Source organism: Lepisosteus platostomus, chromosome 3 (assembly GCF_059453375.1).
Source record: "Lepisosteus platostomus isolate fLepPlt1 chromosome 3, fLepPlt1.hap1, whole genome shotgun sequence".
NCBI classification, from domain to species: domain Eukaryota; kingdom Metazoa; phylum Chordata; class Actinopteri; order Semionotiformes; family Lepisosteidae; genus Lepisosteus; species Lepisosteus platostomus.
Window position 1 is genome coordinate 50594296 of NC_142613.1, and position 23208 is coordinate 50617503.

The 23208-nt window shown below is 52.7% G+C and overlaps 1 protein-coding gene across 1 annotated transcript in view; it reads right to left on the bottom strand.

The window, feature by feature from the left end:
• The window catches only part of mdga1 (MAM domain containing glycosylphosphatidylinositol anchor 1), a 176778-nt gene that overhangs the window by 113040 nt on the left and 40530 nt on the right, over positions 1–23208 (bottom strand). Inside the window, exon 4 of the mRNA XM_088625959.1 lies at positions 12305–12479. Coding sequence (XP_088482085.1) covers positions 12305–12479 — 175 coding nt within the window. The remainder of the gene's footprint in view (positions 1–12304; positions 12480–23208) is intronic.

Genomic DNA, 23208 nt, shown 5'->3' on the forward strand with positions numbered 1-23208 from the left:
TGTGTAAATGCACATCCTCACAGATTTCACTTGTGTCCTCTGGTTCAAATTTCTCTGTTCGTTCTGAAGAGATCCACTTTGTCAGTGTCATTGAGCGTTTCAATATTTGAAACAGGTCCCATTTCTATCAACAACAATTTGGATAAAGAAGTGCTCCCTGTTCTGAGTACCACATATCTGAAAGGTACTTCGTGCATGCAGATCACCAAGCACAGCCACCTGATGAGCAGAGTGAAGCTGAAGTCAGCCCACACAAACACCTAGAAACCAATTCCTCAAATCAGAACACATTCTATAAACCTGAAAGACTGATCTGCAGTGTGTCAGTGAGGGACAGGAGAGCTCCTGTGTCTCAGTGAGGGACAGGAGAGCTGCAGTGTGTCAGAGAGAGACGGGAGAGCTGCAGTGTGTCAGTGAGGGACAGGAGAGCTGCAGTGTGTCAGTGAGGGACAGGAGAGCTGCAGTGTGTCAGAGAGGGACGGGAGAGCTGCAGTGTGTCAGTGAGGGACAGGAGAGCTGCAGTGTGTCAGAGAGGGACGGCAGAGCTGCAGTGTGTCAGTGAGGGACGGGAGAGCTGCAGTGTGTCAGTGAGGGACGGGAGAGCTGCAGTGTGTCAGAGAGGGACGGGAGAGCTGCAGTGTGTCAGAGAGAGACAGGAGAGCTGCAGTGTGTCAGAGAGAGACGGGAGAACTGCAGTGTGTCAGTGAGGGACGGGAGAGCTGCAGTGTGTCAGTGAGGGACGGGAGAGCTGCAGTGTGTCAGTGAGGGACGGGAGAGCTGCAGTGTGTCAGAGAGGGACGGGAGAGCTGCAGTGTGTCAGTGAGAGACAGGAGAGCTGCAGTGTGTCAGTGAGGGACGGGAGAGCTGCAGTGTGTCAGAGAGAGACGGGAGAGCTGCAGTGTGTCAGAGAGAGAGAGGAGAGCTGCAGTGTGTCAGTGAGGGACAGGAGAGCTGCAGTGTGTCAGTGAGGGACAGAAGAGCTGCAGTGTGTCAGTGAGGGACAGGAGAGCTGCAGTGTGTCAGTGAGGGACGGGAGAGCTGCAGTGTGTCAGTGAGGGACGGGAGAGCTGCAGTGTGTCAGAGAGAGACGGGAGAGCTGCAGTGTGTCAGAGAGAGAGGAGAGCTGCAGTGTGTCAGTGAGGGACAGGAGAGCTGCAGTGTGTCAGAGAGAGACGGGAGAGCTGCAGTGTGTCAGTGAGGGACAGGAGAGCTGCAGTGTGTCAGTGAGGGACGGGAGAGCTGCAGTGTGTCAGAGAGAGACGGGAGAGCTGCAGTGTGTCAGAGAGGGACAGGAGAGCTGCAGTGTGTCAGAGAGGGACGGGAGAGCTGCAGTGTGTCAGTGAGGGACAGGAGAGCTGCAGTGTGTCAGAGAGAGACGGGAGAGCTGCAGTGTGTCAGTGAAGGACAGGAGAGCTTCAGTGTGTCAGTGAGGGACAGGAAAGCTGCAGTGTGTCAGTGAGGGACAGGAGAGCTGCAGTGTGTCAGAGAGAGACGGGAGAACTGCAGTGTGTCAGTGAGGGACAGGAGAGCTGCAGTGTGTCAGTGAGGGACAGGAGAGCTGCAGTGTGTCAGTGAGGGACAGGAGAGCTGCAGTGTGTCAGAGAGAGATCCTGCAGGCAGGAGGAGAGAGCTCAGTAACACACAAACTTGCTATGTGGATTCTTAGCATCAAGAAGGAGTAAAGGAAATCTCACACACCTGAACAATGTTAATCACAACACTAAAAATCACAAAACAAATGGGTAAGACACAATTGACAGAGCTCCCTAGACACTGCATATCTTTTTAGAGTCACTTTCAAAGATGCTTTACGAGTTGGCAAGCCCTGCGCTAACAGGAAGTGAGTTTGAATGCAGGGGGCTGGCCAGTGTCCAGAGAAAGGAACTTGTTTAAATTACAAAAGCAGGATCACTCTTAACGGAGCTGCCCATTCCTTTACAGAATAACAATTGAATACAAATGCAATTCACTTCATCAATTTGGCAACTGGATAGAAACAATAAACATCAGTCTTTCCCTCTACTGTCTGCTGTGTCTTGTGTCCTGAATCACACACTGCAGGGAGTGTAGACAGACCTGACAATGCTGTCCCTGTGTTCTCCTCTCCCCTCCTATCCTGTCTCCTGTCTCCTGTCTGCTGTGTCCTGTCTGCTGTGTCCTGTGTCCTGTGTCCTGTCTCCTGTGTCCTGTCTCCTGTGTCCTGTCTCCTGTGTCCTGTGTCCTGTCTCCTGTCTCCTGTCTCCTGTCTCCTGTCTCCTGTCTCCTGTCTCCTGTGTCCTGTGTCCTGAATCACACACTGCAGGGAGTGCAGACAGACCTGACAATGCTGTCCCTGTGTTCTCCTCTCCTGTCTCCTGTGTCCTGTGTCCTGAATCACACACTGCAGGGAGTGCAGACAGACCTGACAATGCTGTCCCTGTGTTCTCCTCTCCTGTCCTGTCTTCTTCCTGTGTCCTGTGTCCTGTGTGTGGGACAGAGCCCTCCCTGAACGTGGCCCTGGGTCTCAGTGTGTCATCAGGGACTCTACACAGCTGCGGCGATGGGTCCGGCGGTGTGTGCAGTGCATCTGTGGAAGCCTCCCCCTGCCATGTGAGCAACGTGTCTGACTGCGGTTTGCTCCAGGGACGCAGCGGGACGACATGCTGAGCGATCAGGCACCTCCGGCTCGGGAGCAGGCGCACAGACAATATAGATAAGGGCGCACTTAGACAACTAATTCAGTTTGCTGTTGGCATGAATGAGGAGGAAACAGGCAGAGCTCCAGGATGCAATTCTGACATAATGGAGATCAATCTGGATAAGATTCAGAAATGAGCAGAGACACAGCATGCACGTGCAATTAGAAAAGACCAGGGTGTTGAAATTAATCCGTCAGAGTCAGTAATACATCCACACTCTGACACTCGGCTCCTTTGCTTGTACTCCAGCATGAGAAGGCTGAGTTTCAGTCTAGAGACAGGGCAGAGGCATTTATTTTCAGTATAGACATTAATGCACTGCTTCATTGGAATAAACAAAAAAAAAAAATAATTTATTTCTTTGGAAACCTACTTGTGCTGTTCCCATCATTTTACCCGGGCCAGATTTCTTCCAAGACATTATTAGATCTGCCCTGTCTGGACCAGGACCTGGACACTGCCTACAAGAGCCCAGATCCTAGACTGATCCACCCTGTCTGGACCAGGACACTACCTACAAGAGCCCAGATCCTAGACTGATCCACCCTGTCTGGACCAGGACACTGCACATCAAGTTCCAAGATCCCAGACTGATCCACTCTGTCTGGACCAGGACACTGCACAACAAGTTCCAAGATCCCAGACTGATCCACCCTGTCTGGACCAGGACACTACCTACAAGAGCCCAGATCCCAGACTGATCCACCCTGTCTGGACCAGGACACTGCACATCAAGTTCCAAGATCCCAGACTGATCCACCATATCTGCACCAGGACACTGCAATACAAGACACAGCATAAGAGATCAGAGTTCTCCAAATGACCCACCTCGTGAGCTGGGACATGCCCACTCTCACTCACACCACAAGTCCGCTTTCACATGCGCTGATGTCAATAGGACACACTCCACCTCTCCCAACGGGGCTCACAAACACCTCCTCACTGCACACAGCTCCTGCCTGGTGTCACGATTATAGTCCCTCCTCCTTAAGGGTGCTCCAGCCCTTCACTTTAGACTTTATTCTGTGCACCTGATCCCTATTCCCAGCCCACCTTAAAAGCCAGGCGCTGACGCTCATCCTGGCTCTGCATCTGGTTTCTGCACCGTGCGAGTCCGGGACCTGGAAGCGCCTGGTCCCGTTAAGGTTTTAATCTCGGTTCCCGTTCCTGTTCCCTGTCCGCCGGTTCCGACCCGGCCTCTGGTTTTAATTCCTTGTTCTGATGGATCTCCTGGTTTTGGACTTACCCTTGTGTTTTGGATATTCCCTAAGGATTACTCTTTTGGATTGTTCGCCTCGGCCACACCTCCCCCGTGCACCAGCGCACCTTGGACACGCCCCCCTGTCTTCAGCCCCGTAGTCCTGCATGACGTTTCCCCAGTGTTTCCCCACTTCTTCGGATTGTGTCGTGCGCATACGGTCCAGAAAGAACTGTTCGTTACAGCTGGAGGGAGACAAGCCATCGGGTCACGTACCCCCAGAGACTGCAGTTATTTCTTCTCCTCATGGAGCTCCGTTTCCCTCCTCTGTACCTGATGGTTAAACTGTTCCTCGATGATACGCTAAACGACATCCACTTACACTGGTTCCCTGTGATCGCCTGTATTATATAACCCTGTCTGTGTAGCCTGTGTAAATAACCGCGAAAGTCCTATTTCATGATGCCGGGTCGTGAAGGGTGCTATGCAAACCTGAAATGGGACTGGAAACAAAAGGCGCCGAAATTGAAAAAGAGCTGATGAGGCATCTTCACTGCGGCTTGTTCACCAGCGCCTGGACACAGGGCCCCTTCCTGCTACACTGACACCGCAGTGCAAGTGTCGCCTGCACATTCCGAGTGAAAAACTACTGGTGCTTCAAGTTAAGAAAGCCTGATAAAAGCCTTCAGGCAGAAGCATTACATAAACATTTATCACTGAATAAATGTATGCAGCACCTGGCAGAGCCCACAGCTGCTTCCTGCTCACTCACAGCTGAGACTTGCTTTGTGAGTGGCACCTGCTCCGCACTCTGACTACAGATCCCGGTCTGTCGGGGGCCTGTCTGTCCCACCCGCCGAGTCACATGCCACGCTAGCCCTGTGAGAGGTCACCCTGCCATTGGGAGACCGTGCCGTCCTCGCTCTGGTGTGGAGTATCCCACAGTGTCCTCTCTCTGGTGTGGAGTATCCCACAGTGTCCTCGCTCTGGTGTGGAGTATCCCACAGTGTCCTCTCTCTGGTGTGGAGTATCCCACAGTGTCCTCGCTCTGGTGTGGAGTATCCCACAGTGTCCTCGCTCTGGTGTGGAGTATCCCACAGTGTCCTCTCTCTGGTGTGGAGTATCCCACAGTGTCCTCTCTCTGGTGTGGAGTATCCCACAGTGTCCTCGCTCTGGTGTGGAGTATCCCAGAGTGTCCTCTCTCTGGTGTGGAAGTATCCCACAGTGTCCTCGCTCTGGTGTGGAGTGTCCCACAGTGTCCTCGCTCTGGTGTGGAGTATCCCACAGTATCCTCTCTCTGGTGTGGAGTATCCCACAGTGTCCTCGCTCTGGTGTGGAGTATCCCACAGTGTCCTCGCTCTGGTGTGGAGTATCCCACAGTGTCCTCTCTCTGGTGTGGAGTATCCCACAGTGTCCTCGCTCTGGTGTGGAGTATCCCACAGTGTCCTCGCTCTGGTGTGGAGTATCCCACAGTGTCCTCGCTCTGGTGTGGAGTATTCCAGTGTCCTCTCTCTGGTGTGGAGTATCCCACAGTGTCCTCTCTCTGGTGTGGAGTATCCCACAGTGTCCTCGCTCTGGTGTGGAGTATCCCACAGTGTCCTCGCTCTGGTGTGGAGTATTCCACAGTGTCCTCTCTCTGGTGTGGAGTATCCCACAGTGTCCTCTCTCTGGTGTGGAGTATTCCAGTGTCCTCTCTCTGGTGTGGAGTATTCCACAGTGTCCTCGCTCTGGTGTGGAGTATCCCACAGTGTCCTCGCTCTGGTGTGGAGTATTCCAGTGTCCTCTCTCTGGTGTGGAGTATCCCACAGTGTCCTCGCTCTGGTGTGGAGTATCCCACAGTGTCCTCGCTCTGGTGTGGAGTATTCCAGTGTCCTCTCTCTGGTGTGGAGTATCCCACAGTGTCCTCTCTCTGGTGTGGAGTATCCCACAGTGTCCTCGCTCTGGTGTGGAGTATCCCACAGTGTCCTCGCTCTGGTGTGGAGTATCCCACAGTGTCCTCTCTCTGGTGTGGAGTATTCCAGTGTGGGATTGGGTCAGTGTGCTGGACCACAATCATCTGCAGGAGACGCAACTCCAGGGGGCAACAGTGGGGCCCATGACGGGACCATCCATTTTGGGCCCTTTGCGGGGTACCTGAGTCTCAGCCCGGGCTCATATGCTGGAAACACAGCATCAAACCCAGACTGCAGCTTCGCATCCAGCCAACTGTGGGCCGACCTGATGAACTCAGCTCCCAGTGTGCCTGCTAATTGCACAGGAGCAGGGCTGCTAAGCAGATGCAGAGCTCGAGCGGAAGACACGGAAACACACTTGAAGACACGCTGGCACATCTGTCTTCCCCGGAACACCTGGCTTTGACCTCGATGTGCTAATTGTGCTCTGGGAGCTCTGGGAGCACTGCAGGCTACCTGCCTCTCTCTGGGAGCAGAGCAGCTGCTGCCACTGCCACTGACGAAGGCAACAGCAGCTCCACAGGAGAGCTCTTCCACTGAGTGGGCAACTGGAAATACTGGAGTTCTGACTCACAGCTGTATGTATCCTGACACCCTCTATCTCAGCATGCACCCCCAGACACACACACACAGCCTCGCCGCCACACAGCCTTTTTACAGCCTTATCTACCCACAACATCAACACAGTACAGCCTCACCTACACACAAACACAACTCTATAGCCTCAACACAGTACAGCCTCATCTACACACAAACACAACTCTTCAGCATCGTCTACACATAGCTTCAACACAGTACAGCCTCATCTGCACACAAACACAACTCTACAGCCTCAACACAGTACAGCCTCATCTACACACAAACACAACTCTTCAGCATCGTCTACACATACTGTAGCTTCAACACAGTACAGCCTCATCTACACACAAACACAACTCTACAGCCTCAACACAGTACAGCCTCATCTACACACAAACACAACTCTTCAGCATCGTCTACACATACTGTAGCTTCAACACAGTACAGCCTCATCTACACACAAACACAACTCTACAGCCTCAACACAGTACAGCCTCATCTACACACAAACACAACTCTACAGCCTCAACACAGTACAGCCTCATCTACACACAAACACAACTCTACAGCCTCAACACAGTACAGCCTCATCTACACACAAACACAACTCTACAGCCTCAACACAGTACAGCTTCATCTACACACAAACACAACTCTACAGCCTCAACACAGTACAGCTTCATCTACACACAAACACAACTCTTCAGCCTCGTCTATACATAGCCTCATCTACACAGCCTCAACTCTGTACAGCCTCAACTACACACAAACTCAGCTCTACAGAGTCATCTACACACAGCCTCAACACAGTACAGCCTCAACTCCACACAGCCTCAACTCTGTACAGCCTCGTCTGCACACAGCCTCAACTCTACTGCCTCAACTCTGTACAGACTACACACAGCATCAACTACACACAGCCTTAAATCTGTACGGCCTCGTCTACACAACCTCATCTACACACAGCCTCAACTCTACTGCCTCATCTACACAGCCTCAACTCTGTACAGCCTCGTCTGCACACAATCCTCAACTCTACTGCCTCATCTACACACAGTCTCAACTACACACAGCCTTAAATCTAGCTGTCTAGAATTTGTTTTAACTATTTAATTATTATTTGATTTTACTGGCAATTCTTGCAAACTATTAGGTAAGTGTTCATTATAAACATTCAGGTTTATATTAAAACATTACATCATCCATCAACTGAGATCAACGCAATGAGCCCTAACTGGGAGGAGGTGAAATATACTGTCAACTACATTTATTACTACCAAAAGGCTACTGAACAGAAATCACATCTGTTCCATTCCATGGCTCAAATTACTCTGCTGTTGATTAATCTATAACTTATTGATCTCAATTAAAACATCATTAACACAAAGCCATACCTCACAAGCGAGGAGCCCAGTTACACCACTATCACAACACAGCTACACTGCACTGAGGAGCCCAGTTACACTACTGTCACAACACAGCTACACTGTACTGAAGAGCACAGTTACACTACTGTCACAACACAGCTACACTGTACTGAAGAGCCCAGTACACCACTGTCACAACACAGCTACACTGCACTGAGGAGCACAGTTACACCACTGTCACAACACAGCTACACTGTACGGAAGAGCACAGTTACACCACTGTCACAACACAGCTACACTGTACGGAAGAGCCCAGTACACCACTGTCACAACACAGCTACACTGCACTGAGGAGCACAGTTACACCACTGTCACAACACAGCTACACTGCACTGAAGAGCCCAGTTACACCACTATCACAACACAGCTACACTGCACTGAGGAGCCCAGTTACACCACTGTCACAACACAGCTACACTGTACTGAGGAGCCCAGTTACACTACTGTCACAACACAGCTACACTGTACTGAGGAGCCCAGTTACACTACTGTCACAACACAGCTACACTGCACTGAGGAGCCCAGTACACAACTGTCACAACACAGCTACACTGTACTGAGGAGCCCAGTACACCACTGTCACAACACAGCTTCACTGCACTGAGGAGCCCAGTTACACTACTGTCACAACACAGCTACACTGTACTGAGGAGCCCAGTTACACTACTGTCACAACACAGCTACACTGCACTGAGGAGCCCAGTACACCACTATCACAACACAGCTACACTGCACTGAGGAGCCCAGTACACCACTATCACAACACAGCTACACTGTACTGAGGAGCACAGTTACACCACTGTCACAACACAGCTACACTGCACTGAGGAGCCCAGTTACACCACTGTCACAACACAGCTACACTGTACTGAGGAGCACAGTTACACCACTGTCACAACACAGCTACACTGTACTGAGGAGCCCAGTTACACCACTGTCACAACACAGCTTCACTGCACTGAGGAGCCCAGTACACCACTGTCACAACACAGCTACACTGTACTGAGGAGCCCAGTACACCACTATCACAACACAGCTACACTGTACTGAAGAGCCCAGTTACACCACTGTCACAACACAGCTACACTGTACTGAGGAGCCCAGTTACACCACTGTCACAACACAGCTACACTGTACTGAGGAGCCCAGTTACACCACTGTCACAACACAGCTACACTGTACTGAGGAGCCCAGTTACACCACTGTCACAACACAGCTACACTGTACTGAGGAGCCCAGTTACACCACTATCACAACAGAGCTACACTGCACTGAGGAGCACAGTTACACCACTGTCACAACACAGCTACACTGCACTGAGGAGCCCAGTTACACCACTATCACAACAGAGCTACACTGCACTGGGGAGCCCAGTTACAGCACCATCGTGAGAGTCATATTACAAGATCTGTATGTTAATCTTGTTGCTCGATGTCACAGACACAGAGCTGTCAGTCAGAAGCGTGCAGAGCACTGTGTCCGTTTCTCAGCAGGGTGTGATGACTGCAGGAATGTTCTTGCATGCAGGCCGGTGCTGGGGTCTCAGTGCACCCACCTCTGCCGGGTCACGGACCTATCTGAGCCCCAAAATTTGGGGGTAAGGCACCCCCCCATGCTCCTTCGTGCCCAGTCACAGCTTGCCGCCGTTAATCACGATGTTTCCTTTCACTTAATTAATCTGACATTTCCAACAGTCCCTCTTCATTATGCCGCTGTGTAGTAACACAATCCTGTCCTAATTGCAAGCTCTCCATCAAAACGTCTCTCCAGGAACTGCTCTTCAGCCTGCAGTGAAATTACACTCTTCTTTCGCGCAGTATAAACCCCAAACTGCTTCCCTGGCAAAACAAGCACTAAAGAGCTCTTGTCTGGCGGGGGGAGGCGGAATTAATCACCCTGTGTCATTCTGTGACATTAACGGCACTTCAGGTCTGTCAGGGCAGTGTGGGAAACGCGCCCCAGGGCCACCAAGATCGGAGCAGGGTTCACGTGACGGGGAAAGCATTCGCTAAAGATCATCTCATCCGAGTCCAGGGGGGAAGGAGCTCCAGCGAAGGAGCACTCTAGCAGGCCCGCCAGCCTGCTCCGGCCTCCGCTGCCCCAGCACAGTCCCCAGCTCCCACCTCTCTTTCCACGCACCTTCAGGTGCTTTCTGTCCTGATTTGAATTCTTGAGAAATAGAGCATCATGTTTAATTCAGCTGCGTCTTTTTACTGTCCATTTTATTTTAATATTATTACTAACAAGAATAACACAAAGGAAGGGACCCACTACCTCCCCTACTGCACCAGAGGCCCCACCTGCAGACACACAGCGCCATTCTGCACCAGCAGCCCCACTGGAGACACACAGCACCATTCTGTACCAGCAGCCCCACTGGAGACACACAGCACCATTCTGTACCAGCAGCCCCACTGGAGACACACAGCACCATTCTGCACCAGCAGCCCCACCTGGAGACACACAGCACCATTCTGCACCAGCAGCCCCACCTGGAGACACACAGCACCATTCTGCACCAGCAGCCCCACCTGGAGACACACAGCACCATTCTGCACCAGCAGCCCCACCTGGAGACACACAGCACCATTCTGCACCAGCAGCGCCACCTGGAGACACACAGCACCATTCTGTACCAGCAGCCCCACTGGAGACACACAGCACCATTCTGTACCAGCAGCCCCACTGGAGACACACAGCACCATTCTGCACCAGCAGCCCCACCTGGAGACACACAGCACCATTCTGCACCAGCAGCCCCACCTGGAGACACACAGCACCATTCTGCACCAGCAGCCCCACCTGGAGACACACAGCACCATTCTGCACCAGCAGCCCCACCTGGAGACACACAGCACCATTCTGCACCAGCAGCCCCACTGGAGACACACAGCAGCCCCACTGTGCACAGATCAGGGAGAGGAGAGAGAAACTGCTGCACCAGGGGGTAAACCTCAGGGTGGAGAGACTGTACAAGTCCACAGAAGAATCTAGCCAGGATACTGGAGTTAACACTGTAATCTTATGAACAGCTCTGGGGTTTTTAATAACCAAGCAGTTAGAAACTCAGTTTACTGGACAGCACCTCCTACAGCACAGTGTCTCTGGTCACCATACTGAAGCATTGCTTTCAATATTCTAATCCGGATGGAAGAGCACCACCTACTGGTCCACCAACGTTGCTTACAGTAGCAAACCTGTACTCCCTTGCAAGTGGTTCTTCCCCACCCCACCCCCTCCCACTCCCACTCCCACTCACAACCTGGCCAGAGCACAGCACAGCTCTGACAGGAAGCTTACCATCGTCAATACCACTTTCACCTAATACGTTTTAGTCTCAATCTGCTGCATGATTACCTGCATGTCCCAGAGATCTGCTGTGATTCTCCATATCCTTTACATTACATTATACTATGACGAGCCACAGATTACCACGGTAAACCCTCACAGGGTCCCCAAGGGAAGCTGAGAGCAGGCAGGAGTCGACAGGAGTCTCCAGGTCTCTGAACCAAGTCCATCTCGATTGTAGATGCTCTGTTCCATCAAGCCCAGTCTCGCCACACGGTCCACTGGCCAGGGTCATGGGTCATAGGTGGGGGGTGAAAGGTCACTACCAGGGCCATGCTGGTGGTGGAACTGATGGGCAGGGACCTACACTGACAGGGCCGAACTCTTGTTTTCTCTATATAATAGAGGGTGAGAGCTTTGACACTCCTCTCGTCTCTGTTTCTTTCACCCCCTCCCTCTCCCCCTCTCGGCTTTGATCCCGGCCCAGAGTGCCGTTATCAGAATGAGGTTAAACACATGCAAAATATTTACAGCGCCTCCGAACACGAAAGGCACGAGGCTTTGCACAAAGGCTAAACACACAACTTGCCAAGCACTTCAAACAGACGGTTTTGAACTGCGCTCGGAGATAAAACCGCCTATCTGGGAGGAACAGGTTGGCTCTGGAGGTTTGGTTCTGTTAGCAGGCTGCCCAGGCAGGGGCTGCAGATCCCCCCGGCGCCCTGCTGTCCTCCGGGAGGGGGGTGGGGGCAGCGAGTGCGGGGCCTCGGACTGGCAGGCAGCTCACGAGACTAATTACTGGCCTGCAAGCGCCACAGTCCCCCGCGGCCAGAGACCCGCTCAGCACAGAAAATTGAACAAGCGTTTCCCGTCACTTGCGGTCACAGTGAGTCGCTGACAGAGCAATTACTGGTCCCCTGGGGCTGGGGGAACTCGATAAGGCAGCAGGGCTCTATTACAGGGGTCCGCTGGGGCTGGGACGCCTGGAGCTGCCCGCTGATCCGGGCCTCCGGACCTGCAGCCAGGGTCCGGTCCGTCACCCTCCCTGGCAGATTCTGGGCAGCTGGGTCAGCGGACCCCGACAGGTGAGCTGTGGGGAGAGAGGAGACCCGGGCCCTGGCCCGACCCAGACCCAGACCCTGGGCCGACGGGACCGCGCGAGAGCCGGCGCTGAAGACTTACACTGCACATCTACTCGGATGGACTTGATGGCAGGCACCCCCACCCCGTTCTCTGCCTTGCAGTAGTACCGGCCGCCCTGCACCCTCTGGATCCGCTCGATGCGCAGTGTCTCGTTGAAGATCGACGTCTCCTGGAACTTGTCCGAGGCGCTGCCTGCAGTCTTCGTCCACCGCACCTGCACAGGGACACAGACACAGAGGTGAAGCAGTCCTGCGGGGGGCTGCGCAGACACGCAGACAGACCTGCAGGGGGCTGCGCAGACACGCAGACAGACCTGCAGGGGGCTGCGCAGACACGCAGACAGACCTGCAGGGGGCTGCACAGGAACACAGCAACTCCTGCAGAGTTGGGTCAGTCAGGGCAGGGTCACAGGGCTGGGTCAGTCAGGGTCACAGGGCTGGGTCAGTTAGGGTAGGGTTGGGTCAGTCAGGGCAGGGTCACAGGGATGGGTCAGTCAGGGCAGGGACACAGAGTTGGGTCAGTCAGGGTCACAGGGCTGGGTCAGTTACGGTAGGGTTGGGTCAGTCAGGGCAGGGTCACAGCGCTGGGTCAGTTAGGGTCACAGGGCTGGGTCAGTCAGGGCAGGGTCACAGGGATGGGTCAGTCAGGGTCACAGGGCTGGGTCAGTCAGGGTAGGGTTGGGTCAGTCAGTCAGGGTCACAGGGCTGGGTCAGTTAGGGTCACAGGGCTGGGTCAGTTAGGTAGGGTTGGGTCAGTCAGGGCAGGGTCACAGGGCTGGGTCAGTTAGGGTCACAGGGCTGGGTCAGTTAGGGTCACAGGGCTGGGTCAGTTACAGTAGGGTTGGGTCAGTCAGGGCAGGGATACAGAGTTGGGTCAGTCAGGGTCACAGGGCTGGGTCAGTTAGGGTCACAGGGCTGGGTCAGTTACAGTAGGGTTGGGTCAGTCAGGGCAGGGATACAGAGTTGGGTCAGTCAGGGTCACAGGGCTGGGTCAGTTAGGGTCACAGGGCTGGGTCAGTTAGGGTAGGGTCACAGGGCTGGGTCAGTCAGGGTCACAGGGCTGGGTCAGTCAGGGTCACGGGGCTGGGTCAGTCAGGGCAGGGACACAGAGTTGGGTCAGTCAGGGTCACAGGGTTGGGTCAGTTATGGCAGGGTCACAGGGTCAGGTCAGTCAGGGCAAGGTCATAGCCAGTCCTGCAGGGAACTGCACAGGAACAGCAGTCAGTCCTGCTGGGTTGGGTCAGTAAGGGCAGGGTCACAGGGTCAGGTCAGTCAGTGCAGGGTCTGGTCAGTCAGGGCAGGGTCACAGGGTCAGGTCAGTCAGTGCAGGGTCTGGTCAGTCAGGGCAGGGTCACAGGGTCAGGTCAGTCAGTGCAGGGTCGTAGATGGGATTCGTGTAGATCCAGCATGCTCACATGACGCTCCAGGAGCTCACGTTTTTTCCAGAGTGGCAATAATCCCAGATATAGACACCACCGCGCACACATGGAACAGCCCAGCTGTCCTGGTTCCGAGATCTGGAAACAGGCAAGTCTGGTCCAGTTTGTGTGGCATGAAGGCCACAGCGGCTGAACCAGTATCACCTGGTTCATCCCAATGGCCAGACCCACTCCACTTCCAGCACCATCAGGAAATCCCAGCATGCCTCAGCAGGAAGGCGAGGGAAAGAGAGAGCACGCTTGTGCTCGGGTCCAAGTGTAGCGTGAGGTCTTGTGCACAGTGAGACCAGCCCGCAGGGCCACAGAAAGGTCAGAGAGCAGGCTGGCCGTGGGCCTTCATGGATTACACCCTCCGATATCAGCAGATTCGTTACTGTTTCAGACATTGCCTCATGAGTTACGGGGTTGGCAAAAGGTAAAGCTCGCCCAGATCAATGCTGCCTCTGTGCTCTGGGTTCTCTCATTGCTGATGATTTTAGTTCAAGATGCAAGCTGGAAATCACAGGCTTGAGCCAGAAAACTCCATCTATACCGGCTGGCAGACTGTCAGGCACAGCTGTATTAACGTGACCCTTCAGCAAGCCTGGCGTTCAGCACACTCCAGCTGACAGGCACCGCCAGGGACGACTCCCGGGGCAGCTACAGGACGAAGAGCCAAGGACCAAGCGGACATGAAGCGGAAGAGTGTTTAGGAGAGACTATTGAGCTAACTTCACCTTCTGTTATCAGTCACCTCAGGTAGATGCATGACATGGCCAATACTGGAAAAAGGGTCTTCTTTACACAGTGAGTAGCAGGTGTCTGGAACAGACGGCACTACTGTGTTTTGTAGGGAATACCCTGGTGTCCCTCAAGATAAATGATCCTTCAATATCTTCAAATTAATTAGCTACTAGTTATCAAGGAAAGTAGTTGACACTAATCTCCTGGGCTCAGAGTGAGAAATGCAGTAAGGAGGTACAGTAATACAGTGAGAGGCTACAGTAGTACAGCGAGGAGATACAGTAGTACAGTGAGGAAGTGAAGGGTGACAGTAGTACAGTGAGAATCTACAGTAGTACAGCGAGGAGCTACAGTAGTACAGTGAGGAGGTGAGGAGCTACAGTAGTACAGTGAGAATCTACAGTAGTACAGCGAGGAGCTACAGTACTACAGTGAGGAGGTTAGGAGCTACAGTAGTACAGCGAGGAGATACAGTAGTACAGTGAGGAGATGAGGAACTACAGTAGTACAGCGAGGAGATACAGTAGTACAGTGAGGAGGTGAGGAGCTACAGTAGTACAGGGAGGAAGTGAAGGGTGACAGTAGTACAGTAAGGAGCTACAGTAGTACAGGGAGGAAGTGAAGGGTGACAGTAGTACAGTGAGAATCTACAGTAGTACAGTGAGGAGATACAGTAGTACAGTGAGGAGGTGAGGAGCTGCAGTAGTACAGTGAGGAGATACAGTAGTACAGTGAGGAGGTGAGGAGCTGCAGTAGTACAGTGAGGAGATACAGTAGTACAGTGAGGAGGTGAGGAGCTGCAGTAGTACAGTGAGGAGATACAGTAGTACAGTGAGGAGGTGAGGAGCTGCAGTAGTACAGTGAGGAGATACAGTAGTACAGTGAGGAGGTGAGGAGCTACAGTAGTACAGCGAGGAGATACAGTAGTACAGTGAGGAGGTGAGGAGCTACAGTAGTACAGGGAGGAAGTGAAGGGTGACAGTAGTACAGTGAGAATCTACAGTAGTACAGTGAGGAGATACAGTAGTACAGTGAGGATGTGAGGAGCTACAGTAGTACAGTGAGAATCTACAGTAGTACAGCGAGGAGCTACAGTACTACAGTGAGGAGGTTAGGAGCTACAGTAGTACAGCGAGGAGATACAGTAGTACAGTGAGGAGATGAGGAACTACAGTAGTACAGCGAGGAGATACAGTAGTACAGTGAGGAGGTGAGGAGCTACAGTAGTACAGGGAGGAAGTGAAGGGTGACAGTAGTACAGTAAGGAGCTACAGTAGTACAGGGAGGAAGTGAAGGGTGACAGTAGTACAGTGAGAATCTACAGTAGTACAGTGAGGAGATACAGTAGTACAGTGAGGAGGTGAGGAGCTGCAGTAGTACAGTGAGGAGATACAGTAGTACAGTGAGGAGGTGAGGAGCTGCAGTAGTACAGTGAGGAGATACAGTAGTACAGTGAGGAGGTGAGGAGCTGCAGTAGTACAGTGAGGAGATACAGTAGTACAGTGAGGAGGTGAGGAGCTGCAGTAGTACAGCGAGGAGATACAGTAGTACAGTGAGGAGGTGAGGAACTACAGTAGTACAGGGAGGAAGTGAAGGGTGACAGTAGTACAGTGAGAATCTACAGTAGTACAGTGAGGAGGTGAGGAGCTGCAGTAGTACAGTGAGGAGATACAGTAGTACAGTGAGGAGGTGAAGAGCTGCAGTAGTACAGTGAGGAGATACAGTAGTACAGTGAGGAGGTGAAGAGCTGCAGTAGTACAGTGAGGAGATACAGTAGTACAGTGAGGAGGTGAAGAGCTGCAGTAGTACAGTGTGGCTGCCAGTGTGTCACAGGAGTTCTGAGAGAAAGAGCGTGGAAGCTACCCTTAGATGTTTTCATGTAAGAAGTACACTCATCTATAAATTTGTACACTTGGTAATAAACCTTTCAGCTATTATAAAATAAACTGAGAATGGCAATAACCATACCAGCATGCATTTCTTGAAAAAATATCACTCAGAGATTAAACTGAAGGAGACAGGCATTAAGTAATAAATGACTCCTTGTGGAGCTTATATTGAGTAATGTCATTTAACAAAAATACAATTTATAATATGTAGTTAAAGAGTAGAATATGAATCAAGGGATGTTATGCAAAAATTGTACAACAGACTAGTAAGGTCTGATTTAGAATTCTGAGCACATATTTGGTCATATTGTTACAGAAATTATATTATTGCTCTGCAGTCATTCTAGGTAAGAGACTCCAGATACAACATGGGGCTTTCATTGAATGTCCTACACTGACAGACTGAGGGAACTGAGTCTTTTTAGTCTTGAGCAGAGAAGACTGTGAGGAGACCTGGTACAAGTATTAAGGGACTGTCCTACACTGACAGACTGAGGGAACTGAGTCTTTTTAGTCTTGAACAGAGAAGACTGTGAGGAGACCTGGTACAAGTATTAAGGGACTGTCCTACACTGACAGCGGAATGAACTGGGTCTTTTTAGTCTTTAGACTGATACAGTCCAAAGAACAGCTTATAGAACAGAATAGGATAGTCAAGAGAACAGTGTAAGATATCTCTCACTGAACCGAGAGAACTGAAAGCAATTTGAAAGGGTCTACATTTTAAATATCCGTCTCTCCACCCTCTACCTACCCCTTTCTCTCTCCACCTCTCTCCACCCTCTACCTACCCCTCTCTGTCTGTACGTGCAGAGAGGTGGAGGGGTGCTGCGAGCATGCCCTTGGCTGCCTCTCTGCAGGTCAGGCAGTGTTATTCAATCCTGCTCTTAGTCAGCCCTCTATCGATCTGACACCACTCACCCCTCAAGGACGGAAACCTGAGCCTGCCCCCCTCGTCCCTAATCTCCCGCGCCTCCCCCAGCCCCGGGGCACCTCAAGGTCACCGAAAGCACCAGCACCGCAGAGCCATGAATTAATAATCTGGGCCCGAGCGATCCCTTACAGAAAAGCCATTTACCCTGCTATCGCGTTACCGCAGGGCTGTGACAGCAGCGCTGTGGGACGCAGTAAATCAGCCGGCTGAGCCCAGAAGATACCCAAAAGGCCCACCCTCCAGTCGGGCCGCTCTGCGCACCCTGGCGCAGTCCTGCGCGCTGCTCCCTGCACCACGCCCTCACGGCCACGGCGTCCGGGCAGCAGCGCTTCTCACTGGGCTTCTGGGTATTATATTACCGCTCTGTCACATTACCAGCACAGCGCCAGCAGCAGCATTGCCTTCCACTAAATAATTAATTAAAGCAAAAAGGTTTATTTTTGTAGCGGTACACAGAGTTAAAAACTATTCTACAGCTACACAGTTAACCCATTGCTTGCCTGACGTGGGGGTGAGAACACAACTGGGGACTGGAGTCTGTTCCTTGGTGTTACACAGCATCAGTAAGATGACCACTTCACCACAGTGACCACTGTCCCGCCCCCAATGTGACCACAACCCTACTGTCCCGCCCCCAGTGGGACCAATGAGCTGCCCTCAGTGTGACCACTGTCCCACCGTCTGGCCCTCAGTGACCACAGGGGAGTGGGAGTGGGAGTGACGGGCTCATGTCACCCCTGTGTTGCAACGCTACACTTGTTACCTGTCACATACTTCCAAACCTTGGCCAAATACCAACTTTAAAGCACAGGCTTTGAGCTCTGGGTAGTTTTATTTGGTATTTATATATTCCTGTGCAGTAGCTTGTTGTGCTCTTGAGAAGTCCAGCTGGGGAGACGGACTGAGGGCAGCACTGGAGTGAAGGAGTGGGCTGTGCTGGCAGACTCACACTCAATTGCAAGTCCAGCTACAAGTGTGACTTCAGCATGTCCTTGCAGGGGCTGTTAATTAGCCATTCTGCTAAAGTGCTGCATCACGCTCGCTGTAAAATCGAGCTCTTTGTTGAGTTCAAGGACTTCTTCTTTGAAACGCTAGAAAAACTGACACCAGTTCCTGATTATGCAAGGTGTGAGAGATCTGATTTGATCGCCCTTACAAGTGAGAAGAAGAATCCTTCAATTCATTCTCAACTCAAAGCTTTAAGCACTCAGTAAGAGAACTTTCTGTATAAAACAGCAGGTTTGTGATTGTGGACAGAGACACACTGAACACACTGCTGTCCAGCACTCTGACAGAGATACATTGAACACACTGCTGTCCAGCACTCTGACAGAGATACATTGAACACACTGCTGTCCAGCACTCTGACAGAGAGATACTGAACACACTGATAACCTGAGGAAATATACTTCAAGTACTGTGGTCGGTGCAACTTTTCATACTTCCTTTTCTAAAAACATAAAAATAAACAGAAAATAAAAATGTTATAAACAAACAATATAACTTTCTGCTTGTGAGCATCAGATTAGTTTGAAAAGTAAACAACACTGTCAGAACTGTTAATATAAAACTCCAGAGCTGACATACAGCTCCAAACAGGAGACACAGCTCGACAGCTGATATACACCTCTCCAAAGAGGAGACACAGCTACACAGTGGAGACTCAGCTCCAGAGAGGAGACACAGCTCCACAGCTGATAAACAGCTCTCCAGAGAGGAGACACAGCTACACAGTGGAGACTCAGCTGCAGAGAGGAGACACAGCTCCACAGCTGATAAACAGCTCTCCAGAGAGGAGACACAGCTACACAGTGGAGACTCAGCTCCAGAGAGGAGATACAGCTCCACAGCTGATATACAGCTCTCCAGAGAGGAGACACAGCTACACAGTGGAGGCTCAACTGCAGAGAGGAGACGCAGCTCCAAGGCTGATATACAGCTCTCCAGAGAGGAGACACAGCTACACAGTGGAGGCTCAGCTGCAGAGAGGAGACACAGCTCCACGTCTGATAAACAGCTCTCAAGAGAGGAGACAGAGCTACACAGTGGAGACTCATCTCCAGAGAGGAGACACAGCTACACAGTGGAGACTCAGCTGCAGAGAGGAGACACAGCTCCACAGTGGAGACTCAGCTGCAGAGAGGAGACACAGCTCCACAGCTGATAAACAGCTCTCCAGAGAGGAGACACAGCTACACAGTGGAGACTCATCTCCAGAGAGGAGATACAGCTCCACAGCTGATATACAGCTCTCCAGAGAGGAGACACAGCTACACAGTGGAGGCTCAACTGCAGAGAGGAGACACAGCTCCACGGCTGATATACAGCTCTCCAGAGAAGAGACACAGCTACACAGTGGAGGCTCAGCTGCAGAGAGGAGACACAGCTCCACGTCTGATAAACAGCTCTCAAGAGAGGAGACAGAGCTACACAGTGGAGACTCATCTCCAGAGAGGAGACACAGCTCCACGGCTGATAAACAGCTCTCCAGAGAGGAGACACAGCTACACAGTGGAGGCTCAGCTGCAGAGAGGAGAAACAGCTCCACGGCTGATAAACAGCTCTCCAGAGAGGAGACACAGCTACACAGTGGAGACTCAGCTGCAGAGAGGAGACACAGCTCCACAGCCGATATACAGCTCTCTAGTGAGGAGACAGGAGTGACACAGAGCTAAACTTTTCCTGAATGCCGAGACACTCCAAACACCACTGCTGCTGCCACCCCTACTCCAGCACTCTTCACCTGCTGGAATGGTATTTTCCTGGTTGCAGCTTAAATTTCTCATGTTGAGAAGCTACAGGACAGGTGAGGGCTGTTTCCTTTGATTCAGCACATTCTTCTGATAGACTGGCCTGCTCTCCTGACCTGGTCTGGCTTTCCCCTGTCCTGCAGATAAACAGTTAGAATAGTCACCTTTATTCTCCAGCCCACACCTCCGCCTGCACCCTGTGAAGACTGTCGTGCTCATGAGATTTTTTCTCTCAACTTCCTCTGCTGTACAATCACGCCTGCATATCACCCAGCCCAGAGCCCGGCTGCTGAATTAAAGCCATTCTGACTTGATGTATGAGTTTTGTACTTTTTCTCAAAGAAAAAAGGAAAATGATTAGATTTCATTCTGTATGGATTACAGCCAAACTCCCTTTTTCAATCCAATCTTCTCGGGCTAAAGTAAACAATCAGCCCTGATAAAGGATTGGGCAAATTCTCAATCAAGCGCATTCCATCTAAAGCACTGTTATTACTGAGGCTGTACCCCACAAATTAAATTGTCCAGGCAGGGGGGTTTCCCCCACACACCTGTCTGTCAGACTGCCCCTGACCCTGCCCATCTGCTGCACACCTGTCTGTCTGTCAGACTGGCCCTGATCCTGCCCGTCTGCTGCACACCTGTCTGTCTGTCAGACTGGCCCTGATCCTGCCCGTCTGCTGCACACCTGTCTGTCTGTCAGACCGGCCCTGACCCTGCCTGTCTGCTGCACACCTGTCTGTCTGTCAGACTGGCCCTGATCCTGTCTGTCTGCTGCACACCTGTCTGTCTGTCAGACTGGCCCTGACCCTGCTTGTCTCCTGCACACCTGTCTGTCTGTCAGACTGGCCCTGATCCTGGCCGTCTGCTGCACACCTGTCTGTCTGTCAGACTGGCCCTGACCCTGCCCGTCTGCTGCACACCTGTCTGTCTGTCAGACTGGCCCTGACCCTGCCCGTCTGCTGCACACCTGTCTGTCTGTCAGACTGGCCCTGATCCTGCCCGTCTGCTGCACACCTGTCTGTCTGTCAGACTGGCCCTGACCCTGCCCGTCTGCTGCACACCTGTCTGTCTGTCAGACTGGCCCTGATCCTGCCTGTTTGCTGCACACCTGTCTGTCGGTCAGACTGGCCCTGATCCTGCCCGTCTGCTGCACACCTGTCTGTCGGTCAGACTGGCCCTGACCCTGCCCGTCTGCTGCACACCTGTCTGTCTGTCAGACTGGCCCTGACCCTGCCCGTCTGCTGCACACCTGTCTGTCGGTCAGACTGGCCCTGATCCTGCCCGTCTGCTGCACACCTGTCTGTCTGTCAGACAGGCCCTGACCCTGCCCGTCTGCTGCACACCTGTCTGTCGGTCAGACTGGCCCTGACCCTGCCTGTCTCCTGCACACCTGTCTGTCTGTCAGACTGGCCCTGACCCTGCCCGTCTCCTGCACACCTGTCTGTCTGTCAGACTGGCCCTGACCCTGCCCGTCTCCTGCACACCTGTCTGTCTATCAGACTGTCCTTTACCACCATGCAGGGCCTAATGCAGACACTCATTCAGCAGGCTGTTGTGTGTGCAGGGAGTGCAGAGGCACTCAGAGAGAGCTGGGCAGTCTCACATTGTGAGTGAGTAATGTGCTCTGATCTGATTCCTCTTGCATCCTCCTCACTCTCCCCCCACTGTGCAAGCAGGGCTACCCTGCAGGGAACCCTACACAGCAGTGGGCGGCGCTGTTTGATGCTGTGAGAGTTAACAGTTTTCAGAAAGGAGACACCCCGCCCTCCCCAAGTCAGAAGAGGTCATTGCTGGGACAGGGGGAGGGGAGGGCCTTGTGCTCAGGCTGCCAGTCCTGGGGCACAGCGTGAGAAAGGGGAGCAGGTGCTGTGCCAGGGTGCTATGGTAACAGCCTGCTTCCCTGCCAAAACTCTTTGAGGGAGCTGAATGGGGTGGCACGGTCGCCATGGTGCCCGGTCACGCTGCACAATGCCCCGCAGACAGCAAGCGCACTGGCACTCACAGCGCAGCTCAGGCAAACGACACCTCTGCTCAGTCGGTTTGGGTCACTAACACACACCTCCTGGCCAGTACAGTACACCGGTCCTGATCCACTGACCTGCTGCCTGACTCGCTGCCTAATACACTCTACATGGACCTGACCCCACTGCCTGACACATCGTACACCGGTCCTGACCCGCTGCCTGACACTCTCTCACACTGTCGGGTCTACACACTGTACACAGGTCCTGACCTGCTGCCCGACACTCTCTCACACTGTCGGGTCTACACACTGTACACAGGTCCTGACCTGCTGCCCGACACTCTCTCACACTGTCGGGTCTACACACTGTATACCGGTCCTGACCTGCTGCCTGACACTCTCTCACACTGTCGGGTCTACACACTGTACACCGGTCCTGACCTGCTGCCTGACACTCTCTCACACTGTCGGGTCTACACACTGTACACCGGTCCTGACCTGCTGCCTGACACTCTCTCACACTGTCGGGTCTACACACTGTACACCGGTCCTGACCTGCTGCCTGACACTCTCTCACACTGTCGGGTCTACACACTGTACACCGGTCCTGACCTGCTGCCTGACACTCTCTCACACTGTCGGGTCTACACACTGTACACCGGTCCTGACCTGCTGCCTGACACTCTCTCACACTGTCGGGTCTACACGCTGTACACAGGTCCTGACCTGCTGCCTGACACTCTCTCACACTGTCGGGTCTACACGCTGTACACCGGTCCTGACCTGCTGCCTGACACTCTCTCACACTGTCGGGTCTACACGCTGTACACAGGTCCTGACCTGCTGCCTGACACTCTCTCACACTGTCGGGTCTACACACTGTACACCGGTCCTGACCTGCTGCCTGACACTCTCTCACACTGTCGGGTCTACACACTGTACACCGGTCCTGACCTGCTGCCTGACACTCTCTCACACTGTCGGGTCTACACACTGTACACCGGTCCTGACCTGCTGCCTGACACTCTCTCACACTGTCGGGTCTACACGCTGTACACCGGTCCTGACCTGCTGCCTGACACTCTCTCACACTGTCGGGTCTACACACTGTACACCGGTCCTGACCTGCTGCCTGACACTCTCTCACACTGTCGGGTCTACACACTGTACACCGGTCCTGACCTGCTGCCTGACACTCTCTCACACTGTCTGGTCTACACACTGTACACAGGTCCTGACCTGC